Source organism: Podarcis vaucheri (genome assembly GCF_965113315.1).
Source record: "Podarcis vaucheri genome assembly, chromosome: 11".
In the NCBI taxonomy this organism is placed as follows: domain Eukaryota; kingdom Metazoa; phylum Chordata; class Lepidosauria; order Squamata; family Lacertidae; genus Podarcis; species Podarcis vaucheri.
Window position 1 is genome coordinate 25,486,631 of NC_138749.1, and position 12,639 is coordinate 25,499,269.

The following is a 12,639-nucleotide window of genomic DNA, read 5'->3' on the forward strand; positions in this document are numbered from 1 at the left end:
GGGCCACAGGCCACAAATCAGGCAGAATCATGCCATGGTAGCTTCTGAGAGCCAGTGTGGTGTAGTGGTTAAGAGCAGTAGTCTCGTAATCTGGTGAACCGGGTTCATGCCTCTGCTCCTCCACATGCAGCTGCTGGGTGACCTTGGGCCAGTCACACTTCTCTGAAGTCTCTCAGCCCCACTCACCTCACAGAGTGTTTGTTGTGGGGGAGGAAGGGAAAGGAGAATGTTAGCCGCTTTGAGACTCCTTAAAGGGAGTGAAAGGCGGGATATCAAATCCAAACTCCTCCTCCTCCTCCTCCTCTTCTTCTTCTTCTTCTCTTCTTCTTCAAAATTTCAGCTCCTAAATTGCAGCTGAAAATTAGGTCATCCTAGGTGACAACTGCACTAATATCAATTTCTGTGCTGGCAAGTGTAATCTTTTTACTTGTTTACACAGCTGGCCACATTTCAAATCCGCATGTCTCTAAGCTAATCCGCATTGTAATATTAGGTCAGACTTATATATAATTTAACAGTGTTCCTCCCAAACTTTAAGTGCATTATATATTAGAACACTCGGTCGCTGGCTTCCAAACTGTGGTTGCATTGCAGCTCTGATGCAGCACCTTCCTGTACAAGGAACAAATGCACTGCAAGGCACTGTAAGGTATTCCAATAGCAGGTGCTGCAGGTCTATAGCTGACAGGCACCTAGCACAATGGGAGGCCAGACGCTTGCTTGCATTGACAGCAACAGTATGCTGGCAAAAGGTCATAGAATCATAGAATCATAGAATCATAGAATCATAGAGTTGGAAGAGACCACAAGGGCCATCGAGTCCAACCCCCTGCCAAGCAGGAAACACCATCAGAGCACTCCTGACATATGGTTGTCAAGCCTCTGCTTAAAGACCTCCAAAGTAGGAGACTCCACCACACTCCTTGGCAGCAAATTCCACTGTCGAACAGCTCTTACTGTCAGGAAGTTCTTCCTAATGTTTAGGTGGAATCTTCTTTCTTGTAGTTTGGATCCATTGCTCCGTGTCCGCTTCTCCGGAGCAGCAGAAAACAACCTTTCTCCCTCCTCTATGTGACATCCTTTTATATATTTGAACATGGCTATCATATCACCCCTTAACCTCCTCTTCTCCAGGCTAAACATGCCCAGCTCCCTTAGCCGTTCCTCATAAGGCATCGTTTCCAGGCCTTTGACCATTTTGGTTGCCCTCCTCTGGACACGTTCCAGTTTGTCAGTGTCCTTCTTGAATTGTGGTGCCCAGAACTGGACACAGTACTCCAGGTGTGGTCTGACCAGAGCAGAATACAGTGGCACTATTACTTCCCTTGATCTAGATGCTATACTCCTATTGATGCAGCCCAGAATTGCATTGGCTTTTTTAGCTGCCGCGTCACACTGTTGGCTCATGTCAAGTTTGTGGTCAACCAAGACTCCTAGATCCTTTTCACATGTACTGCTCTCAAGCCAGGTGTCACCCATCTTGTATTTGTGCCTCTCATTTTTTTTGCCCAAGTGCAATACTTTACATTTTTCCCTGTTAAAATTCATCTTGTTTATTTTTGCCCAGTTCTCTAATCTGTCAAGGTCGTTTTGAAGTGTGATCCTGTCCTCTGGGGTGTTAGCCACCCCTCCCAGTTTGGTGTCATCTGCAAATTTGATCAGGATGCCCTTGAGTCCATCATCCAAGTCGTTGATAAAGATGTTCAATAAGACCGGGCCCAAGACAGAACCCTGTGGCACCCCACTAGTCACTCTTCTCCAGGATGAAGAGGAACCATTGATGAGCACCCTTTGGGTTCGGTCAGTCAGCCAGTTACAAATCCACTGAGTGGTAGCATAGTCAAGACCGCATTTTACCAGCTTTTTTACAAGAATATCATGGGGCACCTTGTCAAATGCCTTGCTGAAATCAAGGTAGGCTACATCCACTGCGTTCCCTTCATCTACCAGGCTTGTAATTCTGTCAAAAAACGAGATCAGGTTAGTCTGACATGACTTATTTTTCAGAAATCCATGCTGACTTTTGGTGAGCACAGCATTCCTTTCCAGGTGCTCACAGACTGTTTGCTTAATGATCTGCTCCAGAATCTTCCCTGGTATTGATGTCAGACTGACTGGGCGGTAATTATTTGGGTCCTCTCTTTTCCCCTTTTTGAAAATAGGGACAACATTTGCCCTCCTCCAGTCTGCCGGGACTTCGCCTGTTCTCCAGGAATTCTCAAAGATGACTGCCAGTGGTTCTGAGATCACATCTGCCAGTTCTTTTAATACTCTTGGATGCAGTTCATCTGGCCCTGGAGACTTGAATACATCTAAACTAGCCAAATATTCTTGTACTATCTCCTTAGTTATTCTGGGCTGTGTTTCCTTTGCTGAATCATTTGCTCCAAATTCTTCAGGTCGGGCATTGTTTTCTTTATCGGAGAAGACTGAGGCAAAGAAGGCATTGAGTAGTTCAGCCCTTTCTGTGTCCCCTGTTTGCATTTCACCATCTTCTCCTCTGAGTGACCCCATTGTTTCTTTGTTCTTCCTTTTGCTACGAACATACCCATAAAAGCCTTTTTTGTTGCTTTTAAACTCTCTAGCAAGCCTGAGTTCATTCTGTGCTTTAGCTTTTCTGACTTTGTGTCTACACGTGCTGGCTATTTGTTTGAATTCCTCTTTGGTGGTTCCCCCCTTTTCCATTTTTTGTACACATCCTTTTTTAATCTTAATTCAGTTTAAAGTTCTTTAGATAGCCACCCTGGCTTCTTTAGGCACCTTCCATGTTTCCGTCTCATTGGTATTGCCTGACGTTGTGCTCGTAGTATCTCCCTCTTAACAAACTCCCAGCCATCATGAACTCCCTTTCCTTTTAGTATTGTTGTCCATGGGATCTCACCCAGCACTTCCCTAAGTTTTATGAAGTCGGCTTTCTTAAAGTCAAGAAATTGAGTCCTAGTATGCTTGGCTGCTCCTTTCCGCTGTATAGTAAACTTCAGAAGAGCATGATCACTCGCGCCTAATGATCCTTCCACTTCTACCCCACTAACCAGGTCATCAACATTGGTTAGGACCAGATCTAAAATGGCTGTTCCTCTTGTTGCTTCTCCCACTTTCTGGACAATGAAGTTGTCTGCAAGGCCAGTGAGGAATCTGTTTGACCTTATGCTCTTGGCTGAGTTTGACGTCCAACAAATATCCGGGTAATTGAAGTCCCCCATTACTACTATCTCCCTTCCTTTTGCATGCTTGGCCATCTGTTCCAGGAAGGCATCATCTATGTCCTCCGTTTGGCTTGGGGATCTATAGTAAACTCCCACAATGAGGTCTCTGTTATTCTTCTCTCCCTTAATTTTGACCCAAATGCTCTCACTTTGGCTTTGAGGATCTAAATCTTGGATCTCTTCACAGGTATACACATCCCTGACATATAACGCCACTCCTTCTCCTTTCTTGTCTGGTCTGTTTCTCTGAAATAGATTGTATCCCCCCATTATTACATTCCAATCATGGGACTTATCCCACCAGGTTTCAGTGATGCCTATTATGTCATATTTAGTTTGCTGTACCAAGAGCTCAAGCTCATCTTGTTTATTTCCCATGCTTTGCGCATTAGTGTACAGACATTGAAGACCATTAATCATTCCCCCGTGTCTCTTATTTAAGGATTTTTTCCTCCCACCACTAGGTCTTTCCTATTTCATGTTGGTTAATGCAACACTTCTGCACATTCCCACTTCTAGTGGGCTGACAGTCATTACAACACAAAACCAGTGTATAGTCCCTGAAACACAACCAAGCTTTTCAGCCAATTCTGAAATGTAAACAAATTTACTGTATACATCGAGAACTTCTCAAGACAGAAATATTTCAGGCTTGGACCCAGATCCAAACAGACTTGCTTGCAGTGCACAGAGATTTCAATTACTGTATTTTTCCATGTATAAGACTAGGGTTTTTTTAAACCAAAAAATTAGGTGTAAAATTGGGGCTAGTCTTATACACGGGTAGTGCTGAGGGGGTGTTTTCTCAATTTGGAGTCCCCCAAAATAGGGGGCGTCTTATACATAGGGCCGTCTTACACATGGAAAAATACAGTATGTCTTACTGCCTGCCAAATAGAAGTAATAAGCAGTGCCAGTAAACAGTACACAATGTTCATTTTGGAGGTCAGAAGTGGGAAGATGAAGAAGGTGCTGAAGCTGTAACCTTGAGTTGCTAGGAGAGATAATTCGCCATGATATGACTTTAGAAAAACATTGGGAGATTAACTGTGCTCTAGAAAAGCTCATTAGATAGATAGATAAACTTTATTTGTATTAGCCAACAGCTATAGCAACATAAAACAAGAAATATATACAATTACAAAGACAACAATCGGTAAAAAGGACAATCAAATGATCAAATTATTGTTCAGATAGAGGCCCTTAATCTCATTGCACCCTTGATAAGCTTGAAAAGCTCATTTTTCGACGGTGAGTAGTATTTTTGAGCTTTGATTCTTTTAGAATCTGAACTATGTCAGATGCCAGGCCTTCAAGAAAGTGTAAGGCCTTGGGGGCAAAATGATTAGTTTAACGCTTGCCAGCTGATCACCTACAATTCTGAAGCACTATTCCTGAAGAACTGAAGAGTTTTGCCTCGGGACATCCTCAAAAATACTTTAGGTTCAGGTGGGGAACCTGTGACCCTTGAGATGTTGATGGACTAAAACTCCCATCAGCCCCAGCCAGAATAGCCCAAGGGAACTGGAGTCCAGCATCACAGATAAGAACACAAGAGCCTGCAGGATCAGTCCAACATCCTGTTCTCACAGTGGCCCACCAGGTGCCTGTGGGAAACCTGCAATACTCTCCCCTCCTGCAGTTTCTAGCAACTGGTATTCAAAAGCATTTCTGCCTCAGACCACAGGAACTCATGGAATTGCGTTATCCAGCAGGCCTGTTTTTATGAAGTGCCAAACAGAACATAAAAATCTGGTATTATTTTAAAACAAGAAACACTACACAGTTGAAACAAAAGGCTGTTGTCTGGACCCGTGGTTTAATATTCTTTCTTCAGAAAATACTGTGCATAGCTGAATGTTTCATGTCAACAACCTATTAAGAATTCATCCATCCTCATCGCTGCTGCTCCATGCATCTTCATAAGCAGGATTCAGGCGCTGCTGAGGCCGCAACTGGAAAAAAGAAGAGAAGATTCCATCAGCGATTCCATCTAGTCCGCCATTCTGTTCTCACAGTAGCCAACCAGACGCCTGTGGGAAGCACACAAGCAAGAGCACAACAGCATTCTGCCCACAGAAACTGGTAATCAGATGTCCTGTCTCTGACAGTGGAGGCGTGGATTTCGGCAATCCTCTTTTAAAACCACCCAAATTTGTAGTAATCACTGTCTGCTGTGGGAGTTCTATGGTTTAACCATGTACTAGAAGTACTTTGTTTTTTTCCTGCCCTGAATCTTCTGACTATATGATTGCAACATTCAGCTTCATTGGATGGCTGTCCATGAGTTCTTGTATTATGAGAGAGGGAGAAAAACTCCTCTATTCACTTTTCCCATGCCATGCGTAGGACTGAGAGTAGCTCAGTTAGTAGAGCAGAAGACTCTTAATCACAGGGTCTTGGGTTCTAGCCCACATTGAGCAAGATATTCCTGCATTGCAGAGAGTTGGACTAGATGACCCTTTGGTCGCTTCCAACTCTACAATTCTGTGATTCTATCCTGTCACCTCTTACTCACCTTTTCTTTTTAAAAAAACTTTTTTTGTGAACCACCCTGAAATATATGGGTATAGGCAGTGCTTTTTTCTGGGGGGATGCAGGGGTACACATACCCTGAAACAGTTAGTGAATCTTTGTACTTTTGTCCATTTACTGTATTTATTTTTCCCGATTTGAACAATAAAATGGTGATTTTCTTGTGTCAAAGTGAGAGTACCCCTTAACATTTTTTAAAGAAAAAAAGCACAGTAAACAACACACACACACACACACACAGAGAGAGAGAGAGAGAGAGAGAGAGAGAGAAGACAATAAGACAAAAGAAACCAGCATAAATAAAAACAAAAACAAAAACAGAGAGAAAAAGAGAAAAGGAGATGCAGAGTCCTCCCTCAAAAGTTTTGTCACACAAAGACAGTGGTAGACTCAGCTCTCACCTGGGAGCTTTCCTTTCTCCTTCCAGTCTCTCACTCTGGAAAGCCTTCCCTTTTCTCACCTTTTCTCTAAATCCAAATGCGGCAACCTTTCCTCATAGGGTGCCACTCAGTCCCCTTGATCATTTTGATTGTCCTTTTCTAAATGTTCTCCAAGTCTTAAGGTGACCAGAACTGTACAGAGTATTCTAAATGCAGTTGCATTTGTGGAATCAAGCCAGTCCCCCCCCCCCACAGTTCTGCATGAATTTTATTCTGTATCTTAAGTTCTCAAGACATTTTAATTTCCCTGACCACAACAATAATAATTTTATTATTTATAAAGGAAAGGCTAAATGCAGAAGGGAGGGGACATGCCAACTGGATCTAGATGGACAGCAGGGCCAAAAAAAGAAGGGTGGGGACAGAACAGTACTTTGCACATGTTGGGATGCATGTGATTTCTGTGTCCAGGGCAGCTGTCTACCAGCTCCATCTGGTACACAAGCTGAGACTTGTCTTGCCAGAGTGGTGCATGCTCTACTTATCTCCCACTTGGACTATTGCAATGCACTCTACCTTTGAAGGTGACCCAGAAACTACAACCAATCCAGAATGTGGCAGCTAGACTGGTGACTGTGAGCAGCCACTGAGAGCATATAACACCAGTCCTGGAAGACCTACGTTGGCTCCTAGTATGTTTCCGAGCACAATTAAAAGTGTTGGTGCTGACTTTTAAAGCCCTAAACGGCCTCAGCCCAGTATACCTGAAGGAGCGTCTCCACCCACATCGTTCTGCCAGGACACTGAGGTCCAGCGCCGAGAGCCTTCTGGTGGTTCCCTCACTGTGAGAATGAGGTTACAGGGAACCAGACAGACGGCCTTCTCGGTAGTGGCACCGGCCCTGTGGAATACCCTCCCATCAGATGTCAAGGAAATAAACAACTATCTGACTTTTAGAAGACATCTGAAGGCAGCCCTGTTTAGGCAAGTTTTTAATGTTTGATATTTTATTGTGTTTTAAATATTCTGTTGGAAGCTGCCCAGAGTGGCTGGGGAGGCTCAGTCAGATGGGTGGGGTATAAGTAATAAACAACAACAACAACAACACATAACATATAGGATTCCACACAATTCCAGGACCTGGAATGCCATACTCTGATTTCTATTAACTATTATCCAGTACTGATGTGATGGTTCTGCAGAGGAACACGATGTATCAGTTCCTGCATTACAGCAGCCTAAACTGAATGGATACCTTGTTCAGGCTTATGGAGCTACAATCCATCATCCCAGCCATGTCAGTGAGAAATCTTTCTTACAATGACTTCATTGCTCACATGCAGGGATTTCTTCCTTTACTATCATGCACAGAATATATCCCTTGTGTACAGATGCTCTAGTTCTCATCTTGCTCTACTAAAAAGCTATTTACCTCTTCAGAAGTATCTTCAGGCTCTGGCTCTCTCAGAGATGGTACCCAGGCAAGGATATTGCCGTCTCTCCCACCACTATAAAGTTCCTGCCATGAAGAAAGCAACAAAAAGTCACAGATCAGTTACTGAATACTGAAGAAGGCGAGCTTGAGGCAAAATAGGAATTGTGGGAGGGGGATCTGAGGAAAGGAAGTAAATTATCCACACTGGAGTCTTCTCCCAATTATAGCAACTTCAGTGGGACTAATAGTGTAATCTTGAGCATGTTTATTCCCAAATCCCACAAAGGGCAAGAGGGACATACTCCCAGGAAGTGCATTTAAGGCTGGATCTCAAGTCATTTGCTGCAAAGTCACACTGAAGCTAAGCACAATTCTATTCGCATACCTCCTAAAAGCAACATAGTTGTATTGAAGTTGTAGATGAGGGGATTACAGGATTAGTCCTGCATGAAAATATAAAGTAACTTTTAAAAAGTATAGCACCTAAATTACAATTCTTTTTCTGTAGTAATTTTATTTTAAAAACACTGATAAATAACTTAAGTTTGTTGAATTTTTTATTTCCATCTACTTCATCTTACCTGCTTAAAGTATTTTTACCCTGCTATTCAGCCAAAAAGGCTCTCAGAGCACAGACAAACAGGCAATAAACAAGTTTATTCTATCTCACTTATGAATTGACTTATGTTTACTTTAACTTATTATGATTCATGACCTGCTATAGGCCAAAGGTTGAACTGATGTTAATCAGTAGAGTAAAGCAAAATGAGGTCTAATTAACTAATGTTACGGAAATGACAAACGGGGGGGGGGGGCATCTTTAAAGTTGTTACAATGTTACAAATATTATGCCTGAATACAGTGGTACCTCTGGTTACAGATTTTATTTGTTTCGGGGTGCCGTGCACACCCTGAGAATCCGTAACTAGAGGCACCGCTTCTGTGCATGAGCATGTTGCACTTCTGTGCATGCAGCGAAACCCAGAAGTATATACTTCCGGGTTTGTCGCGGCTGTTGCCCAAAGATTCCATAACCTGGAGGTCATGCAACACGAGGTACCACTGTATATCCTTTCGACTTGACAGGTCAGGGAAAATACCTAGATTTATAAATTTGTAGAAAATCCATACTTTAACCGACTCTCCTCATTCCAACGCCATTTTAACCTTTAAAGAAAGGTGAATTTGGGCTCCACCTCCCTCCCTGAACCAAGAAGCAGGAAATCACTGTAGGCAGCAGGAACAGGGCATCCTGCCATAACTCCCCAAGCGTGAGAACACATACACGGCACCCCACCCAGGGAGTGACCAAGGGGGCAACAAGAGACATCCGCAGAGGCAGTTTAGCAAGTCAGGTGTTCTGAAAGCCCAACTCCAGACAAGTTCTGAGGGCAAGGATATGTAAAGAGTTTTATTGTTCTTTTGGTGTTGAGAAAGGTGTCTGATAAAGTGACCTAATGTTGAACTTGTGTAAGCCTTGTATACCCTGCCCCATTTGTGACATGCCTGTGATGTAGTGATGATGTATCAATGATGCTGCTCAAAGTGTATTCTGGGGGAAAGAGGAAAGTTTTAAAAGAGGATGTCACCCCATGCTCGGGGTCCTCACTCCTGTGGGGACCTGTTGCGCAACAATAAAGATTGTGGTCTACTGACCGCTGTTTTGCTCCAAATTACTTGTCTGGAACTTCCTTCTTTTACTGACTGCATAGACCTGCAGGGGACTTGCACCCCGATGAGCTGGGCTGTTGAGTAGTCTCTCACCCCGGAATTTTTTCCAAAACACTAACTAGATATTAATAACTAGGGCTAGGAATCCATGGCAAGCTTATCTTAAAGCTTATTTTGGTTTTAGAGTATCAGTGTAATACAGGCCCAGGTAAGCCCCACCCCAACCCACATAATCGATCACATGACCCAGTGCAAACACACTATTTGAATGGCAATGCCCATCAACTTTGTGGGGGCCTAGCCTCCACAATAATTTTATTGTGGGGGCTAAAGCTCCCACTGCCCCCTAGGAGTTGGCTCCTATGGTATGTATAGAAACCTCTGGCCTTTGCATGCTTGAAATGCAACCTATCATACAAGAGTAAGCCACACATCTTTTGCCCCATCCACCTGTTTTCTGGCCACACTCACTATTGGTATATAGCACCCAGAAGGATGCCCACAAAGGAATAAGGATCTCAGACTAAAAAAAAAAAAAGGTGTCCCATGGACAATAGCTTAGTTGTTTGGTTGTAAATTGCTCTGGGTTGCCTTGGGGAAAATCAGTGACTAACAAATTCAATAAATAATAATGATAGTGGCAATCAAGGCAGACTCAGGATACCATTTCAGCTGTGGCACAAAGCGGCTACAGCAGTTCTCAAAAGCTTACAAATGAATCTTTTTTTAAATGACTTGATTCTAGAGGTGTTGGGACAAGACACTTCAGGGGAAAAGGCTTTTTTTAACAAGTCAATTCATTTCTAAATGGAGCAAAGCAGCTTTAGCAACCTCGCCTCTTTTCACATCACAATCTAAAAATATTTCCCATGGAATCTGAATACAGTTAGGGCGCTGCATGTGTGCACAGCTCAATCAGGCAAATTGCTAGGCACAAGGAAGCCTTTATTGAGGCCAGCAAACCATTATAATTTACGTCAGTTCTTGCATAAATGTTACACCATGCTGCCAGCCTTTCAAGTTAGGATTCCATATGTTTAATAGCTGTGCTGGTGGCAATTCCATATTAGATGTCCCATTAGAAACACACAGATTAAGATAAAATGTTACGGTTAGGAGAGTGTTATACAATGTCTGTCCTGCTTAGCATCATAGCCAACTTGTGTTCACACTTGAGCACCATTATGTGCCTTTAGTTGTATTTAAAAAACAAAAACAAAACATTGGGGTGTTTTTTCATTGAAAGCTACTCTTTACTGATGGCCGCAATGGCTAATAATTTCATTATGGTCATTGGCTATATAAAAAAAGTTAAGTACCTAGTTAAGTACTTAATCCGAGGTACCACTGTATTGTTTTATATGAGAAATGTTACCTCAATAGAGATACAACGTATCACTATTCAGCATCAGACAGCAAGCTAAATTAGTATTTTTGGTATATATAATAGGCCGAAGAGAGAGCAAACCTCAATCTCTACAAATAATTTTATGTATCTTTTCAGGGATGCTCCCAAACATTATTTCAATACATTATGGATATTTGTCAGTCAATTTGAGCACTCATGAACTCTAATTAGGCAAAAGGTGTGAAACCTATAACCCTCATATCTATCACTTTTGAGTATTAATTATTTTTAGGGTGTGTGTTTTTAAAACACAATTAAGATGCTTCTTCACAGTGAGAACTACTCATTGCTAATGCAGTAATTTATTTACTTGAACCCTTTCAGATAATACTGACCACTCCTCCTGGCCCATCAGTCATAACAGCAAAGAAGATCCTTCATGTACAGATGCAGTATATCTCTTATTATCGGGTACTGAGGCAAACAAAAGTGAAAGGCCATTAAACATAACTGGTCTGTTTTTAGGCTAAATAGCCTAAAAATCAGCCAGAGGACTTCACTTACCTGAAAATTAGGATGAAAGACACAGCAGTCGACAGAACTATAATGTCCCCCAAGCATAGCCATTCGATTTCCTGAGTAAATTGTATAAATAGCAATAGTGCTACCGTATGGCACAAATGCAAATTCCGGACTGCAGCCATGCGAGACTGTAAATTTGAGTCCTTTTCTACTTTCATTGCACACCTTCCCGTAATTCACCTGTAAAGATACAAGATTTTAAAGCTAACTTCTATTGTCACAATGCAGGTATACGATGATCATTCCTTACATTTACAAGCTGTAGCTCACTTCCTGTCATTATACTGTTCAATGCATACTCACACACCTGTCACATTTTATAGAGTTTCAGATTTGACGTTGATGGCTCAGGGTTATCTTGTAACTTGATAGCATCAGAACAAAACGTGAGATCAAAAGGGGAAGCAGCTAGCCAGCAGGAGTAGATTCTCTTTCCTGAAGACTATTTAACTGGTCTTGAACAGACCATAATATATATGCAGTATATTCCCAGAAAGGCAACCAAACCATTAACCAGCTGGACTAGACTCACCTGTGTTTACTAAGCTGGTGCACATGTATTTTGATCACAAAGACATGGCAGAGTCCATGCATTCTTACAGGCAAGGATATGTTTTTTAGTACAGCCGTACCTTGGTTCTCCAACGGAATCTGCTCCAGAAGCCCGTTTGACTTCCGAAAACATTCAAAAACCAAGGCGCAGCTTCCAATTGGCTGCAGGAGCACTCAATCGGAAGCCGCGTTGGATGTTCGGCTTCCCGAAAACGTTCGCAAACCTTACTTACTTCCAGGTTTGCGGCGTTTGGGAGCCAAAACGTTCAAGTCACAAGGCATACAAAAACCAAGGCACAACTGTATCTGGCTATCTCTAGTGTGATGTCCAGATTATAAAATTCTCTGTTTTGCATAATATTGCCTGGGTGGCATACTGTATGAGCCCTATTGTGCATGACGGGAGCACACAGTGCCCTATCCCTAATGTCCCGGGTGTGCCAGCCCAGTCCCTTCATTCCTCACCATTGAGCTTTTGGTGCCCTTGGAACACAACCAGGTTGATATAGAAGCAGACTCTACCTGGGGCCCTAACCACTTAGGGCAGGCACATCCAACAGGTAGATCGTGATCTACCAGTAGATCACTGGACATCTGTGGTAGATCACTGGCTCCCTCCCAAAGAAGCCCAATAACTTTGGCTCCCCTAAAAAAAGTTAAACATTTTAGCCCTGCAGCCCATAAAAAGAAGCTCAACAACTTTGACCTGAACCCACTGCCAGTTTTTAACTCTGCGTGTAGATCACAGTCTCTTGGGAGTTGGCCACCTCTGACTTAGGGCTTTAAAAGTAAGAACGAGTTCTCTGAATTGGACTTGGACATGGTCAGGCAACCAGATAAACTCTTTTAAAGACTAGAAATTTTTTAACTTGTCTCAGAATCTGACCAGCTTGTATCCTGCGTTAACCATAGCTTTTGGATCATCTTCAA

At 42.7% G+C, this 12,639-nt stretch overlaps 1 protein-coding gene across 8 annotated transcripts in view; it reads right to left on the reverse strand.

Annotated features, from left to right (window-relative positions):
- Window positions 1-5,006: 5,006 nt before the first annotated feature.
- The window catches only part of ERCC8 (ERCC excision repair 8, CSA ubiquitin ligase complex subunit), a 39,334-nt gene continuing 31,701 nt past the window's right edge, over window positions 5,007-12,639 (reverse strand). For 6 of the 8 annotated variants that reach the window (XM_082242134.1, XM_082242137.1, XM_082242135.1 and 3 more), the window contains 3 exons: window positions 11,140-11,337; window positions 7,554-7,640; window positions 5,007-5,161 (listed from right to left, as the gene is read on the reverse strand). In XM_082242134.1, coding sequence (XP_082098260.1) covers window positions 5,093-5,161; window positions 7,554-7,640; window positions 11,140-11,337 — 354 coding nt within the window. In that variant the 3' untranslated portion in view covers window positions 5,007-5,092. Of the gene's footprint in view, window positions 5,162-7,553; window positions 7,641-7,941; window positions 8,000-10,970; window positions 11,050-11,139; window positions 11,338-12,639 lie in introns of those variants that run through there. The other 2 variants (XR_014224490.1, XR_014224491.1) reach the window with 2 other exon arrangements.